The 16,796-nt window shown below is 34.5% G+C and overlaps 1 protein-coding gene across 1 annotated transcript in view; it reads right to left on the minus strand.

Moving 5' to 3' along the window:
- CCDC102B (coiled-coil domain containing 102B) overlaps positions 1–16,796 on the minus strand; it is a 267,055-nt gene that overhangs the window by 144,663 nt on the left and 105,596 nt on the right. Inside the window, exon 6 of the mRNA XM_060120835.1 lies at positions 14,123–14,332. Coding sequence (XP_059976818.1) covers positions 14,123–14,332 — 210 coding nt within the window. The remainder of the gene's footprint in view (positions 1–14,122; positions 14,333–16,796) is intronic.

Raw genomic sequence — 16,796 nt, forward strand, 5'->3', positions numbered from 1 at the left:
TCACCCTCACATCTACAAATACTAAGACGATTTTCATAACGAATTCAGGACTGAAATAGGAAGAGAAAATTTTTGTTTGGCACTAAATTTGCAGCAGGGTTCAACTTCGCATTGTGTACCTCTAGAAGAATAAAAAGACTTTCAGGGAAACACAGTTCTGTATGTTAAATCTCCTCATATTCCAGTATGATCACTACCTTAACAAGAGGAATAGTTTTTCCAGACACTGTAATGCTGCTTCTGAATGTCCAAATTTAAAAAATTTAATTGCTGAAATATACCTGGTAGAGTTTATGAGGAAGCCAATGTTTTTCAACTAAACATAGGTAAGAAATTTATACTTATCTCTCTCAGGTTTTGCCATAGAGAAGCCTAGATTTCTGCTAATAAGAATGTGGTCAATATAAGTTTTTCAATCCCTCTACTACTGTCCAGATATTTACATAGATACTGAATAACCTAGTTTCATTGTCACTTTAAATATATTGTGTTGGTAACTAGCAGTTGGGGAAATTATTTAATGTTATGCCATTTATAAGTAATAAAAATATAATCTATATAATGGAATACACCTCTCCAAATAGATATAAAAATATAAAATACATTAGGGAGTAGTTTTCTCCAACACACATATGAAAAAAATCTACCCATATTTCACATGTATTATTAAGCACGCCTGTGTATGTGACTGTGATCATGCCTTTCCCTTTTCTTTTTATATATAACACATACTTGATAGCTAGAAGCCAAATACCACTTGCATATCCTAATTCCCTGATTTCTCTTGAAATAGAAGAGTTTTTTTAACCTACTTAAACTCTATTTTCCTTTAAAAACTGCTTATTATAAAGAATATATTTGCTTTTAATCCTGCAATGGTTTTAATTTATTAGAAAATAAACTTTGATTTACTGGAATTTATTGGGAACTCATTTCAAATTTTCTTAAATGAAGAAGAAAATTCCTTGACACAAATAACTGATAATCCCAGGGGCATCTTAATCCAGGCCATGTTGAAGGCAGAGGCTCAGTGTGTCTTCTGGTCAGGTCCCTCTCGAGGCTTCTGCTCTCCCTTTTCCAGGTGGCTCCATGTGATGGGAAGATGGCTTTTACAGCTCTAAAGCTATATTTTCTCAGGTTTAATTTTAACAGGCAAGAAAATGTGTCTCTGAAAAGTCTAAGCATCATTACACTAAATTGTCTCTGATATGGTTACTTGCCCATACTAGTGTGTGTGCCCAGAAAACTTAAATATTTTGATTAGCTAAAGATGAATCACTTACCCAACCTAGAGGTAGAGGGGGTGTCAGCCCTACCCACAAGATGGGGCCTGAAATTTGGGGATGGAGTTGAACCTAGAGGGAAACCAATGCATGTTAAGTAGAAGCCAGGTGAATAGAGGTTAGGGGCCCATAAACAACAACCATCCACGAGGCTTTAGAAGACAAAATGAGTGTTGAATCTCCAAAAGTATTTAATTTTCTAAGTTTTGCTTTGATAAAATAGAGATTTATGTGTAGATTTTATATCTTCTGATCTCAGGTGACCATGTCATTATTCTAAAAAAAAAAATTAGGAATGTCTTACTTGTCTTTATCATATTGGATTTATCACTATTTGGCCTACCACATTGTCATATGTATATGTGACAACCTCTTGTGTATATGTAGCTCTGCATGTCTGTGTGTATAAAGAGGGGAAAATGTAACATGTGTTTCTATAGTATGCATATGGCAAACAAAAGGAGTGGGCATATTCTTATGTCAGGAGTGACAGTGTCACCCTGTCCATTTTCTACTTGAGATTTATTTTCGGGTTGTATACCAATAAAAATAACTCTGTATTTCTATGGTGAGGCAAACATTGATTGTACTTTAGGCTTTTGGAATAAAAAGAGATAAAGATTCAGAGCAAAACATTGCCATTCTTAGGTAAATAAGTAATCAACAAGTATTTTGCAGAGGATGGTAACAGAAAACGTCCAAACTAACCATTTGACACAGGCTTGATAATTAAAGAAACTAAACTGTGTCATTAGCATACACCAAGAATAACCTGAATTCATGGAGGAAGTCCCTAAAACAATATACAAAGGTACTTTAATTTCAGTGCTGATACATTTGGACAGAGAACAACAGGATCTAAGGATAAAGCAACTTGAAAAGATCATAACATAACAATTCCTTTAGCTGCACCAACTAAGTAAGTATAACTGCCAGATTCTTCCAGGGGGGTAGTTAGGAGGTTAATTTAGGAGATCCCGTGACCCTCTCTTTGTGCTTGCCCTACCACTTCCACAGCACATGAACTCTGGCTGAGCAAGTCTCCTCCCTAGACTCACCAGCATTCTTTGAAATTCTATCACCAGCCCAGGGACTTGGGAGACAGTAGACATAGACTGCAGAGTCTCAGAACCTCAGCTTTTTTCCAAGTATCTCTCCCCAAAGCCATGAGACACTTAAAATGATCTCAGAAAAGAAAAGAAAAAAGAAAAGAAAAGGAAAGGAAAGAAAAGAAAAGAAAATTAGTGGTTTTCAAGGAACTTAATTTCCCCTAAAAAACAAACTTCACCAGTAGCAAATGAGCTCTTGCCCTTCTTCACTTGGTGTGGAATGTTCTTATATCACTCTTCCAGGTAACTATTTCCTTCCATCTTTCTTATCTCAATCTGAATCATCATTTCCCAGGAAGAAGCAATGACATGAATGTACTAATATGCAGCATTTAACAGAGTCACGATTGTAGATCTCTATGCTGATGATTTGATTTGACTGTAGTTTTCAGGAGGACAGCTGTAATAGTGTGTGTCTTGCCACCCTTATATCCCCTATCTACACTGTGTCTGTCTGAAACATACAATAGATTGACTATATCAACATTTTTCCAGACTCCTTCTAGTTCCCCCTTTTGTAATGCTAAACATTTGTGTTTTCCTGAGTCTCTCATAGCTAGAGTTTCAGATTAAGATTTAGATGCTGGAAAAGAGATGCTCTCAAGCGAGGCTTGGATTTGGAGCTGATTTCAGTGGGAAGAGAGTCAACAAGAAGTTACAGAGCTAGCAGGCCCAATGCTATGGGTGACTTCCTTACTCCCAGCTTGTAGCTAAGGTGGAGTGATCATGGAGGTATGGATGAAACGGGACATCCGAGCCCCATGTCCTCCTGATAACTTCCCGGGGGAACCCATTCTCTAGTTAGGCTCATTCCATGGTGGTCTACCAGGAGTCTTTCTTGTACGTCTAAAGCAGAGTCTGCTCCCCCGATCCTTTGAAATCATCTGATTCCTTGCATAGTATACTTTTGTTATTTATCTATTTTCTGATCCCTACACCCGAACTCTGAGTGATACAGAATTCAGTAAATGTTTGTGGATTAAATCAACAGACTAATGAAAGTAGGTGCTACCTGGCTTTAAATGAAATTTCTTATACCTACACTAGATAGGATGAGATAATTTGAACCTTTTATAAAATCATGTCTTAATGTTATCTTTTTATTCTTTGTAAATTATATGTTACAAACATGTGAAATAAGTAGTGAGATGGATTACAACATTTGAAAGTTCGTGTTCCCTACATCACAGGAAAAAACCTGAAAATCCTTTTAACTCATTTTGAAAAATAATTCTTCATTTATACTTCTTATACAGCTATTAAAACTAAAAGCAGACTGAAATTGATGTTTTTTTTCTTAAAATGGATTACCTGCTAATAAGCAAAAAGTAGATAAGACAAATCTAATAAGAAGAAAGAATAAGAGGGACATTTCTTATACAGTACAGGTTAGGCTAATAAGCAGTGACTCATTCAAATATAGACTAGAAAACATTAAAACTCAGATAATTATCTGGAGAGAAGGACACATTTGGGTTTTAAAAATTTGTAGATCTGAATTTTTTTTCTTTTTTCCTGTATTGTACATAGAGCCAAAGGACATAGTACTAATTATAAGATGCTCGTTAATACAGGTAAAAAATACTCCAGCTACACCCCAGCCCCCAATCATGCCAAATACACAGTTTCTTTGGGAGAAACTGAATTAATTCTATCTGGCTTAAAGTAGGATAATTAATTTCAACTGGCTAAAGGTAAAATTATTCTTGTAATACAGACTCAGCCAGCTAATTATTTCTCCATACGTTACTGCTCCCCTAAACCTGCCTCACCCTGGCATGGCAGACCTCTCACATTTCACTGCTTGTCCTCCACACTGTCAAGGACATGCCACTAAAACAGCCACCAACATGCCTCCAGTGCAAAGAGAACCAGATTTTCAAGCACTGGTGTAGCAGATTGGAAAATAAATTTCATTTGTGATATTTATTTAAATTCACTCTAAAGTATATAAAACATCCTTGAAAATAAATAATTAAAAATTACCATTAACAGATGATATTTACCCCAATCATCATCCTCCCTAAAGTTACACACACATACACACACACACACGCACACACACAAACTTCAGTAATGCCAAATCAGAACCAACCTGAAGTCGTTACAGTTATCACAAAGGGTATTATAAAATATTTTGAAAACGTTGATGTTAACTGGTGGTTTTCCAAGTCTTCGAGCACAAAGAAGTCACCTAGCTATTTGTTTTAAAATATATACATTTCTAGTTCCCAAGTCACATGCCTACTAATTCAGAATTTTTATTTTCAGACAGCACCCTATCTGGGACAGACAGCATCAGGATGCGATGTTAAGAAACACCTACGCTAGGAGATCAGAACACCTAATCTCTTTTTAAATTCCTTCTCTTCACCATGTAAATTCTACCAAATGTACATGAAGTAACACGCTTTCAGAGTAATAGAAAATAGAATGTGAAATATGAGTGTTATATGTAATTATTATTTTTGATTGATTTCCTATACATTTCGCACTAAAACAGAAACACACTCACAAAAGAAAAAAAAAGAAACTATGTAATAGAAAATTAAATAGAAATTGGTTAAAAAGCAAAGAGATGATTCTTGTTAGTTACTGATGTATTGATGCATCCTCTCCTCGATTTTCCTAGAATTTAGAGAGAATTAGAAAGGCTGCCAAATGCTGTGGAGATTTAAATACTATTAAATTAAGCATAATAAATTGATAGGGAAACAGAAAGTGATGGCCAGTAGCAGAGAAATATGAAATGAAAAATCTCTCAATTATGTCAATAGCCATATTAAATTTAACTGTGTGAATTAAAAAGAAATAGATTCAGCAAGTAGAAAGAGTACACTAAGTTGTACCAGGAGCCAACAGCTATTTTAGTGAAAATAAACTGAAATTCCAAAGAAATATTACATTGTCCTCATGAGCCTGAATGAGTGTCTTTATTTAAATCAGTAGCTAAATTTTGGAAAACATAATAGGATCATGAATTTGGGTAATGGAAGAGTCTCAGGTATTTATTCCAAACTCTTCTTTTAAAAATTAAAAAACTAGGGCTTCCCTGGTGGCACAGTGGTTGGGGGTCCGCCTGCCGATGCAGGGGACATGGGTTCTTGCCCCGGTCCGGGAGGATCCCGCGTGCCGCGGAGCGGCTGGGCCTGTGGGCCATGGCCGCTGGGCCTGCGCGTCTGGAGCCTGTGCTCCGCAGCGGGAGAGGCCACAGCGGAGAGAGGTCCATGTACTGCAAAAAAAAAAAAAAAAAAAAAAGAAAAATTAAAAAACTAAAGCACAAAGAGTATTACTTCACCAAAATTACTCAAATTTTGACCATGGACCCAGGATAAGAGTTTTATTCTTTTATTCTTTAACCTCTGGTCCTATTTTCCTGTTATATGTGAGTTGAATCACACATTTAGCGGTTACCACTTTCATTGAATAGTAATGTGGCATGCTCTCTGGAGCCTCTTTTATAAAGGCACTAATTCCATTCATGAGGGCTCTGCCCTCAGACCTAATCACTTCCCAAGGGCCCCACCTCCAAATACCATCACATTAGAGATTAGGTTTTAACCTTTGAATTTTGGAGAAACACAAATATTCAGCAGATCTCAATATCCCCAGAAGTCATCTACAGATCCAAAGGAGTCCATATCAAACTCCTTATGGCATTTTTTGCAGAAATGGAAAAGCTCATCCTCATATTGATAAGGAATTTCAATTGGCCCTGAATATCCAAAATGATATTAAAAAAGAAGAACAAAGTTGGAGGACTCCCATTTTCTGATTTTGAAACTTACTACAAAGGTAGGTGAATTATCTGGCATAATAGTAGACATGTAGACCAACGGAATAGAACTGAGAATCCAGAAAATAAACGCATACATCTATTAACAACCGATTTTCAACAAAGATGCCAAGACCATTCAATAGGGAAAAAAGTAGTCTCTTCAACAAGTGGTGCTGGGGCAACTGGAAATCCATATGTAAAATAATGAAGTTGGACCCCTATCTTACAACCAACTACAAAATTTAACTCAAATTGGATCAATGATCTAAACGTTAACAGGTAAAATTATAAAAGTCTTAGGAGTAAATCATCATAACCTTGGATTTAGCAATGGAGTCTTAGAAATGACACTTTAAAAGCATGAACAACAAGAGAAAAAATATAAATTGGAATTCATTAAAATTAAAAGCTGCATGCAAAAAAATAACAAAACAAAACTGCATGCATCAGAAGACATTATCAAGCAAGTGAAAAGAAAACCTAAAGAGTGATATAAAATGTTTGCAAATCATATATCTGAGAAGGGTTTAGTATTCAGAATATACAAAGAACTCTCACAACTCCACAAAAAGGCAAACAACCCTATTTAAAAACGGGCTAAGGGCTTGAACAGACATTTCTCTCAAGAAGATACACAAGTAGCCAAGAAGCACATAGAAAGATTTTCAACACTGTTAGCCACAAGGGAAATGCAAATCAAAACCACAACATGATATACCACTTCACACCCACTAGGGTGGGTATAATTTTAAAAAGACAGAAACAAAACCAAAAAAGAACAAGTGCTGCTGAGGATCTGGAGTAATAGGAATTCTCATGCATTGTGTCATAAAAAAAAAAAAAAATTTGTTGGTCTTTCCAAAAGTTGTATATAGAATTACCATATGACCCAGAAATTCTACTCCTAGATATATACTGAAAAATTTGAAAACTGGTATCCACATAAATACATGTACATGCATGTTCATAATACCTCTGTTCAAAAGAACCAAAAGATGGAAACAACCCAAGTGTCCATTAGCCCATGAATGCATGAACAAATTGTGGTTATATCGATACAATCAAATACTATACAGCCAACAAAGGAATAAAGTACTGATGCTTACTGCAAGGGGCATGAACCTCGAAAACCTTATGTTATGTTAAAGAAGCCAGACACAAAAGGTTACATGTCTGATTCCATTCATATGCAATAGGCAGAATAGATAAATCCATGGAGATGGAAAGCAGATTTGTGGTTGCTGGGGACTTGGGAGAGTTACTGCATAATGCTTAGAGGATTTCCTTTGGGGATGATGAAAATGTTCTGGAATCAGTTAGAGGTGATTGTACACTGTCAATATATTAAATGCCACTAAGTTATTCACTTTAAAATGGTTAATTTCATGTAATGTGATTTCACTTTAAGATAAAGAAAAATAAAGAAAAAAATAGTGAATGTTTCAGACCTATTAAAATTATCTGAGTTTCCATTAATCTTATAGTTTTATTTTTAATTTGAATTTTAGCTTTAATTTTAAAGAAATATTATAACCATAGTGTTTTGTCATTTTAAATAAGAAGCTAAATATTTTTTTATCACTGCTTTAAATCAAGCTAATATAAATCAACTGATAGCAGCTACGGGAACTGCCAGTCATTTTATAATAAAATAGTGGATTATTAGTAGTATGCTAGTCATATCAAATACAAAATGAGATATAATTTCATACCTGAATATCACAACTTATAAAATTTCATGAAGTTCTAATTCTGTAAAATATAAGTGACCTGAAGTATCAAAATTTACATCTTCATTTTAACTGGTTATGGGACAAAATGTAATTTATTTGATACACAAGAAGGAGGTTTTAAAAGATGATAAAAGCTTCCATTAACCCTACAGACTTTGTTGTCCTCTAACATTTGCCCTGTAATAGAATAAAAGGGAGACTACAAGAATTAAAGATAAATCAAAATACACAATAAAATTTAAATAATGAAAATCAAAGTATAAACACATACATTTATTTATTAATCTGCCACACATTTATGAGAATGTGCCAACCTCTGTGGACTGAGATTTAATATTCATAATTTTAATTTAACAAGACATGACAACATTTGGTGTTTTAGTAAGAGAAAGTGAAACTCCACCCAGCAATAATTTATTCCTAGAAATAATGCTTCACACGTACAAAATCTTATGTGTGTACCTTTGCTCCAGTAGAGAATGACAAAACAGGAAGAAAACTAATACTCCTATTTTAGAATTAATCTTGTAGAAATCAATTCATTGTGTGTGTGTGTGCATGTATGTGTATGTGCCTGCACATGTGTGTGTATTTGAGAAGGGGTGAAAGCAATCATATTATATTAAAGTAAATGCCACCCTATTTTGCAGTATATTGATTTATTTCGGTTCATTGGGGCACTTTCAGTAGATACCTTCCTTATGACATTAGTAAATGGTACTTAAGCATTTTTCTCTCTGCTAACTTCAGAAATTCTTGGGCAAAAGGACATTGCTCTGCCCAAACCACACAATCCCATTCACCTTTGTTAAAATGTATACGAAATCACAGGTGTGTTTCTAAATTTCATGAAATAATTTATTTTGAAGAATGTCTTGTGTGTAGCCTAGTGTTTTGATATACACGTCATTCCTCAAAATAAATTATTTTCATTTTTTATAAACAAATTATAACAGACTTCACATACAAAAGGGTTAAAATTTTCCATATATGTAAAAGTCTCTACAGTAATAAAAGTTTATATTAAAAACTATATTAAAAGTTGAAATTTCTAATGTATCTCAGAGAACAAAGCTGGCTAAGAACAGCTTAAGGAAGACAAAATGATAACATCTAATAATATCAAATTATAATGTTCTATATTTAAATTATTACTACTTCACAACAGTAAAAGAATAGATAAAATTATTGTTTATTCTTAAATTGTTCAATAATTCTATGAGTAGAAGCAGGCTTTGGAAGAACAATAATGAATGGGGAAAAATTAACAGATCCATAGGTGTGACTGCTACACCACTGAATGGAAACAAAATACTTCTGAAGACAAAGTTGCCAAGCAAAATAAATATAATGCCATTCCTTGTTGTAGGAATGGACACTGTCAGTAAATTCATTAGGAATTGACTTTGAATGCCTTTCCACTTTCAGATTAATTCATCATTTTCCTGAGACACATCAATTACCACTCTGTCACATTAACTTTCTGAGAATGACCCATTATGTGACCTGAATGAAGGGAATCAGTTGCCAGAATGATTTAAGAAAACAAGCTTCCAAAGCTCTTCATGAGAGGCATGTCGACTAGTCCATGGGGCTTTGCTCAGTCGAATACTGACCACTTTTTCCAATAACATTTCACTTGAAAAAGTATTGTTTGCAATGGGAAATACATATACCGCACATCAACAGAATTAAGGCTTCACAAGCACAAGAATCTGTGCCATACATTGAAGAAAGCAAATCAGCCTTTATAGGATAGGTATCATGATTTTTTAAAAAATCATTGGGAATTGCAGTTCTACTTTTCTCCATTACAGCAAAAGGATGACATATTTTGATAAATATTAGGTTATATGTGTCTGTTTCCTCTTTGGTTGTTTTGTTTTATCACTTTATGGCGGTCACAAACCCCACTTTTCATTTCCTTTTCTCTCATTCATCTTTTCTTATCCTCTGTCCTGAAGTTCAAAGAAGTGAACAAAGGGAGAAACGGGACAAGTAAGAGCTCAGAAAGGGATTAGAATTAGCAAAGTACATACAGCTGTTTATTTTTTTCTTTTCACCAAGCCCTGGAGAAGATGGTCCTTTCTAACACAGTCCTCCAGGTAGGGTTTTCTCACTCTAAAGGGACCAGCAACTTTCAGTCTTTAAGGTATTTTACACACAACTCTGTAATTTCTAGATAACCCACAGCAATGCATATTATTCTCATCCATAGAGCTGCAGATTAATTTTGCCTGGTGGCAGTGCCATTTATGTCCTTACTCCTCACAGAAAAAATCAGTTTTGCATCTATTAACCAAATTCATTTCAGCATTCCTGGTTGTCCCTTGTCTGATACTTAGATACTTCTCTCAACTGGCTATAACATCTTACTGGTTTCTTCAGGAATGAATGGATTAAATAAAACCTTTCACATGTGTTCATTTTATGCCTATATGAGACTTATGAATTTAGCATTTTTTAAATGATTATATTTAATGATTATTAATTGAATAATATGTTAATCTGATTATGATATTTGGAGATGCTATTTTACTAATTTAAAATATTTTATTTTATTATTCTTCATAACATGGAAACTCAAAAAGTAGGAGCTAAAAAAAGTATCAGTAATTTCTTTCCACATTACAGTATGACATGAACTCCCTACTTTAGATATCACCATAATTTTTAATACACTTCAAATTTTTAGTGACATTGATCTTGTGAAAGAAAATGAAGAACATTTTTTAACAAATATTTCAGGTAACTGAATTCAAATTTGCTGACTGCCTGGAATATGTTTTTAAAAAATATGAAATATTAATGATCCCAATGTATGTGTTTCTGTATATTCATAAGTGGATTTTTTTTTAATGTTGTGTGGAGATACACAGACTAATGATCAGGCATCACCAGCACACTTACCTATTGGCCGTGGAGTCAGAGTTTCAAATGTAGCTCCACGGTTCTCCTCTTAAACCACACACTTTGATTCCTTTATGTTTTCCAAAGCTATTCTCAAGCATCTTTGCCATCATTTAAAAGGCAGCTTCATTCTGATAAGAGTATCCTCAATACTGCTGCAGAAGGTCCATTATCAGATATCAGTTGCTCTGTCGATTATACTAAAGCCATGGAACAGTGCAACTATTACCCAAAGCAATGACAAAGCAAAAGATCCACATGCTGAAGCTGTTCTAGAAAAGTCTGTGGCAGTGGTTTATGCTCTAAAAATAATTTGCTACTACTAGAGTAATAATTTTCCAATCTAGCCATTAAAAATTCAGGTATACTGCTTTTTATTAATTGTAAAAAATTGATACACACATAGCCTTAAACATAAGCTATAAAAGCAACTACCAGATGGAGATTTATGTGATGAAATCACTCGTGTGAGGAAGAATCTTTGTCTTTAAATTAATAGTACAATTTAAAATTGAAAGCCATTTTCTTTAAAAATGCATTCCTTATAATACTAAAGCCAAAAACACTATGTAAAAGTCCTCCCCTCCCAAATAAGTAGGATTTATAAAAATTTCATTGAATAATGAGACTGTTAAAACTCAAGAAATTAACAAAATTTATTGATATGGAGATTTCTATGAGCAGTAAGTAGAATTGTATCTGCCACAAATATTTGTTAAATGTGGTTAGATGTAAATATAATGTGGTAAGATATCTTACATCTCTTTTAGAGGCCGATGATGAGTGATGTTTACAGTTGTGTTTCTCACATGCCAGCACCTATTTGCCCATCTCACTCATATATAGTACTTTTATGCATTTAGATATCTGGTAATTCAATAGGGTACTTATATACATACATATACATGTTTCTCCTTTATGGCACTTATGCACATAATTTTCTACATATAGATTAGTTTTCATTGAAATGTTAAAACCACAATTTAGCTTTGTGTTATAATGACATCTATACTATTCCCTGGCCTTTGGCATGTTCCATATGCAGCTTTGATTCATTTGACATTTGGGGACATCTGAATCTTGATATTTGGACCTATGGGGATCTCTGTGGCACCAAGGATTTTGACCAACAGCTGCTCCACGACAAGTAATTATTTTGGTTTATTTAAGTGGTGAGTCTGAATTCTTAATGAAGATTGTAAAATATTGCTAACACCTCCTCCCAGCCATCAAAATGATATACACTTAGGGAATAGTCTTCTGATTGATGAGCACACCCACTGAGTTGTTCAGACCTTCCAGAATCTTCCCAGTTTCCAAGGTCTGTTCAGTTCTAGGCCAAAGAACTACATTGGTCCCAAAGAGCCCAGGTCTAAAGTTAGGGTGGCCTGTTAACAGGACAAGCAATTGGCATATATACTAGGTCCAAACAGACCCCAATCAGCCCTCATATTTCCTAAATGACACACTTTATGCTATAACAGTTTGATATAACTAGAAAGGCATCAAAGTGGAATAGAGTGAATTACTTCTTTATCTGAGTTCTCATTCCACTTTACTCTTAGCAATCATCACAATGTAATACTGATAACAATTTATGTGTATATTGTTACACATAGATATATTGTGTATATCTCCCCAGACAGACTCTAAGCCCATGCTAGGCAGGATAAAGACTCATTCATCTTGGGACTTCCCTGGTGGCGCAGTGGCTAAGAATCTGCCTGCCAATGCAGGGGACACAGGTTCGAACCCTAGTCTGGGAAGATCCCACATGCTGTGGAGCAACTAACCACAACTACTGAGCCTGCACTCTAGAGCCCACGAGCCACAACTACTGAGCCTGCGTGCCACAACTACTGAAGCCCACGCGCCTAGAGCCCATGCTCTGCAACAAGAGAAGCCACCGCAGCGCACCGCAATGAAGAGTAGCCCCCAATCGCCGCAACTAGAGAAAGCCTGCGCACAGCAATGAAGACCCAATGCAGCCAAAAATAAATGAAAAAAAAATTCATTCATCTTCACATCACCAGCATCTAGAGCAATGACTGACACAGAGTATAATATAAATAAATGCTTGTTCTGTTCAAGTGAACCAAAGGGAAACAGATATTTTGATGACCAAAACTTGTTCCATAATTGAAACAATTGTGCTTTCACAATGGCAATCTGCAAAAATTTCTCTACAGATTTATCAGTTGTGTACATGTCAGAACCATACACCATTACGGATGGTTTATGAATCCGTATAATAGAAAATTATAATCACTGACCATAACAGTTAACTTTAGTTATTTGCATTGCCAAGTCATGAAACACTAATCCAATTTAATCTTGCATTTGCAATAAATCCCTAAAATCGCAAAGAATAAGTAATATAGAATTCAATTTTTCTGCCCATTTAGCTATTAGAGCTCATATGAGTATGAACTACTTACATAACTCAAAAACATGAACTATTCAAACTCACTTTTAACTCACTGTTAAAGGAATTGAGTGAAAAAAATACAATTGTGCATTAAGGTACTATAGATACTTTCATGGAAGAAATAGAAACAAGCTGTATATGTTTTGTAGCATATTGACCCTAAAACACATAAATTACAACTGCCACTAAGAGAATATTTTAAAAATCTAAAAACCATTTATCAGAAAAATCCCATCCATAGCAATAAATGTGTCTGTTGGCTTTAAGACAAAACAATTCCAAAACAACCTAAATTTCCCAAAGTCAAAATTTGAATTTAATTCTGGTTTTAACATTTATGTCATAGCCTATAAAGGCTATTTGTAACACGATGTGTTTAATTGACTCAAAAATAATTTTTCTGAGACTAACTAAAAAGAAACCAAATAGGAGTGAACCAGCTACATTTAAATGTTTATGCAGATACTTACCATAGCTATTGACAAATGCTTATTACATAGTTGCCCAAACTAATGGAGAAATACACTATTGAAAATAAGATCAGTTGCGTGGAAAACTGAGACAAAGCTATAACAGGAAACCAAACACACAAAGGTTCATCCCTTACTTCATGTTTTTCTTCCTTTTGGAAAAGCTTGAAACTCTCAGATTTGTCATATTTTAACATCTTCATACAAAATTTGTCACACTCCCTTTCCCTATCATGAACATTTTATATATTTTTTATATTACAATGGGAAAAAATCAAACTATCAGATATGAGATAGTACAAAAGAAAATATTCAGATTTGAGGTATGTGAAAGTTAAACCAGCATCTACTAGACATCAGGGCAGGAATATACAGAAAGTGAGAACATCTGCTTCCAAAGAGTACCCATACCTTGTTTTTTTCCTGTAGTTCAATTTGTGATTTCTTGAAATCAGGACCTTGAGAGTTTGCAATTAATCTATTTTTCCTATCCAGGAGCTCTTCCATGTCTTTCACTTGGAACTTTAGCCTTCTATTTTCTCTTTCCAGTCCTAGTTTTTCTGTTTCAAGTATCTCCCTCTTGTCCCACTCAGATGTATTTTCAGCCTGCAATCTCTCTAGCTAAACACAGAAAACACAGAAAAGCAACGTGTAGCATTTGTAATTGCCAAAAGGCCAGGCACCCATCAAACAGGCGTCCACTAAGAAAGGTTCATGGATATGTCCATTTATACAATTTTTAAAAAGAAAACTCTAGGGCTTCCCTGGTGGCGCAGTGGTTGAGAGTCCGCCTGCCGATTCAGGGGACATGGGTTCGTACCCCGGTCCGGGAAGATCCCACATGCCACGGAGCGGCTGGGCCCGTGAGCCATGGCCACTGAGCCTGCATGTCCGGAGACTGTGCTCCGCAACAGGAGAGGCCACAGCAGTGAGAGGCCCACATATAGCAAAAAAAAAAAAAAAAGAAAAGAAAACTCTATTTGTCTGAAAAGTTGAGGACAACACAAAAGTCCTAAGACCCATGCCCTAAATAAATATACCTGCCTTCTTGGTTATGGCACTATTTCTATAACCAACCAGACCATATTGTCAAATAAATACGTTAAGTGGAAAACTGATAATGTTTTGTCAATAATCTCCACTCAGTTGATGAACATTTATCAGTTTAGAAGGCACAAAATCATTTCTTGGGCAATTCTGGTTGGATGGATATAGTTCATGTATTCATTTACTCATTCATTCAGTTATTTACTATCGCTTTCAACTTGTAGGCACTGCAAATAAAGACAAGTGAATGTAATAAAACATCATAAATGCCATGATTAAAGTACTATACAATTGGGCTTCCCTGGTGGCGCAGTGGTTGAGAGTCCGCCTGCTGATGCAGGGGACACGGGTTCGTGCCCCGGTCCGGGAAGATCCCACATGCCGCGCAGCGGCTGGGCCCGTGAGCCATGGCCGCTGAGCCTGCGCGTCCGGAGCCTGTGCTCCGCAATGGGAGAGGCCACAACGGTGAGAGGCCCGCGTACCGCAAAAAAAAAAAAAAAAAAGTACTATACAATATAATCAAACTCACCTGAGTGAATGGCCAATTTGATTTTCAGGGAATAGAGGTTGGCAACATGATTAAAATATGAGGTATTTTTAAACCGTTTGTTATGGATAAAGATTGAAAATTACTTACTTTTACACTTAGTTTTAAATGGCTTGATGGCAAAGTATTGAACAGTATTATACTATTTTAAAGTAGTTCTCATGACATTTTAAATTCTAAAAGAGAAGTCAACATTAAGAAACTGTTAGACTTCAATAATATCTTTGGAAATTAATTCTGATTAAAAAAGTCTAAAAACTGCTTTTTCATACACATATAATTGTGCCATTATTGTCAAAAATGTTCTGTTCCCAAATCTAAGTGAGGCTTTAGCTTCTTAAAAACAAGAAATTAAAATTACATTCTTGGCACTAGACCTTGTTTATCAATTAAATATAATAGACTAAGGGATCAAATTTTAGATGACGTGATTTGACATTTGGGATGCCTGTTTGGGATATGAGGTGAAAATAGTATTTCAAAATGCAATTTAGAACATGACATGTCTTTAATTATTAAGATTAATGCTTAAACTTTTTGACTAACATCACATCACTTATCAGAATGAAAATAATAAAGTTGTAATAAAAGTCACCAACTTAGTGATGAAAAATTAATTTTAGGAGAATAAATGTACTCTTGGTCAAGGACAAATACAATGCTATGTCAAGTCTTTGTAAAATTTTAGGCATTTAAAAGAAATTGCTGAAGTCAGTTTTATACCTAATAACAGATAAGAGGTACAAATAGGATTTTAAATAAGTAATAGATGGTTTGAATGAGTAAACTCTAAATTAAAAAAAAATAATTGAAGAAAGGAATCATATTAACAGTAATGACAACAAAGCTTAAATAATGATGTGTGATTATTTACTATTTGAAGATTTTTAGTGACATACCAATTATCTGATAAATTTAGGTATATAACACATATCAAAAAAAGTAAAGGTTTTGTGAAAATTGGATCATAAATATTATTAGCAGTTTTCTTTTTGATTTCATTTTTCAAAATTCTTTCTTGTAAGATTATTCTTTTCTAAGAATCATACGAAAATCTACCACCTTAAAAGCCATTCAATTAAACGCAAGTTAAAATGATGAAGGAAAGATCAGGTAATATTTTAAACTTTCATGTTTTTTTGTAAGCAATTCTAATAACTGATCAAACTGAAATGGAATTCCATTGATTTGCTTCCAATGATCAAGAGAAACATTCTAGAACATTTTAATTCTAACTCTAATATGCTATGAATTTTAACTAATAGTGGGTACTACTCTTAAATGAATTTCAGGTAATACAGGAATTATTGAAAAATAGTTTCTAAAAACTTTTAATGTAGAAGTATATTCTAGCCAGAGTAAACACTAAAATATTTGTTGATTTAATGACCTCCAATTTTATGAGTATTAAACATTGAGAAAATATATAAATATCCAACTATTCAGCTGTTTAACAAATATTTATTGAGTATCTTTCAGGCACTGGATATA

The sequence above is a fragment of the Lagenorhynchus albirostris genome, chromosome 14, assembly GCF_949774975.1.
Source record: "Lagenorhynchus albirostris chromosome 14, mLagAlb1.1, whole genome shotgun sequence".
NCBI classification, from domain to species: domain Eukaryota; kingdom Metazoa; phylum Chordata; class Mammalia; order Artiodactyla; family Delphinidae; genus Lagenorhynchus; species Lagenorhynchus albirostris.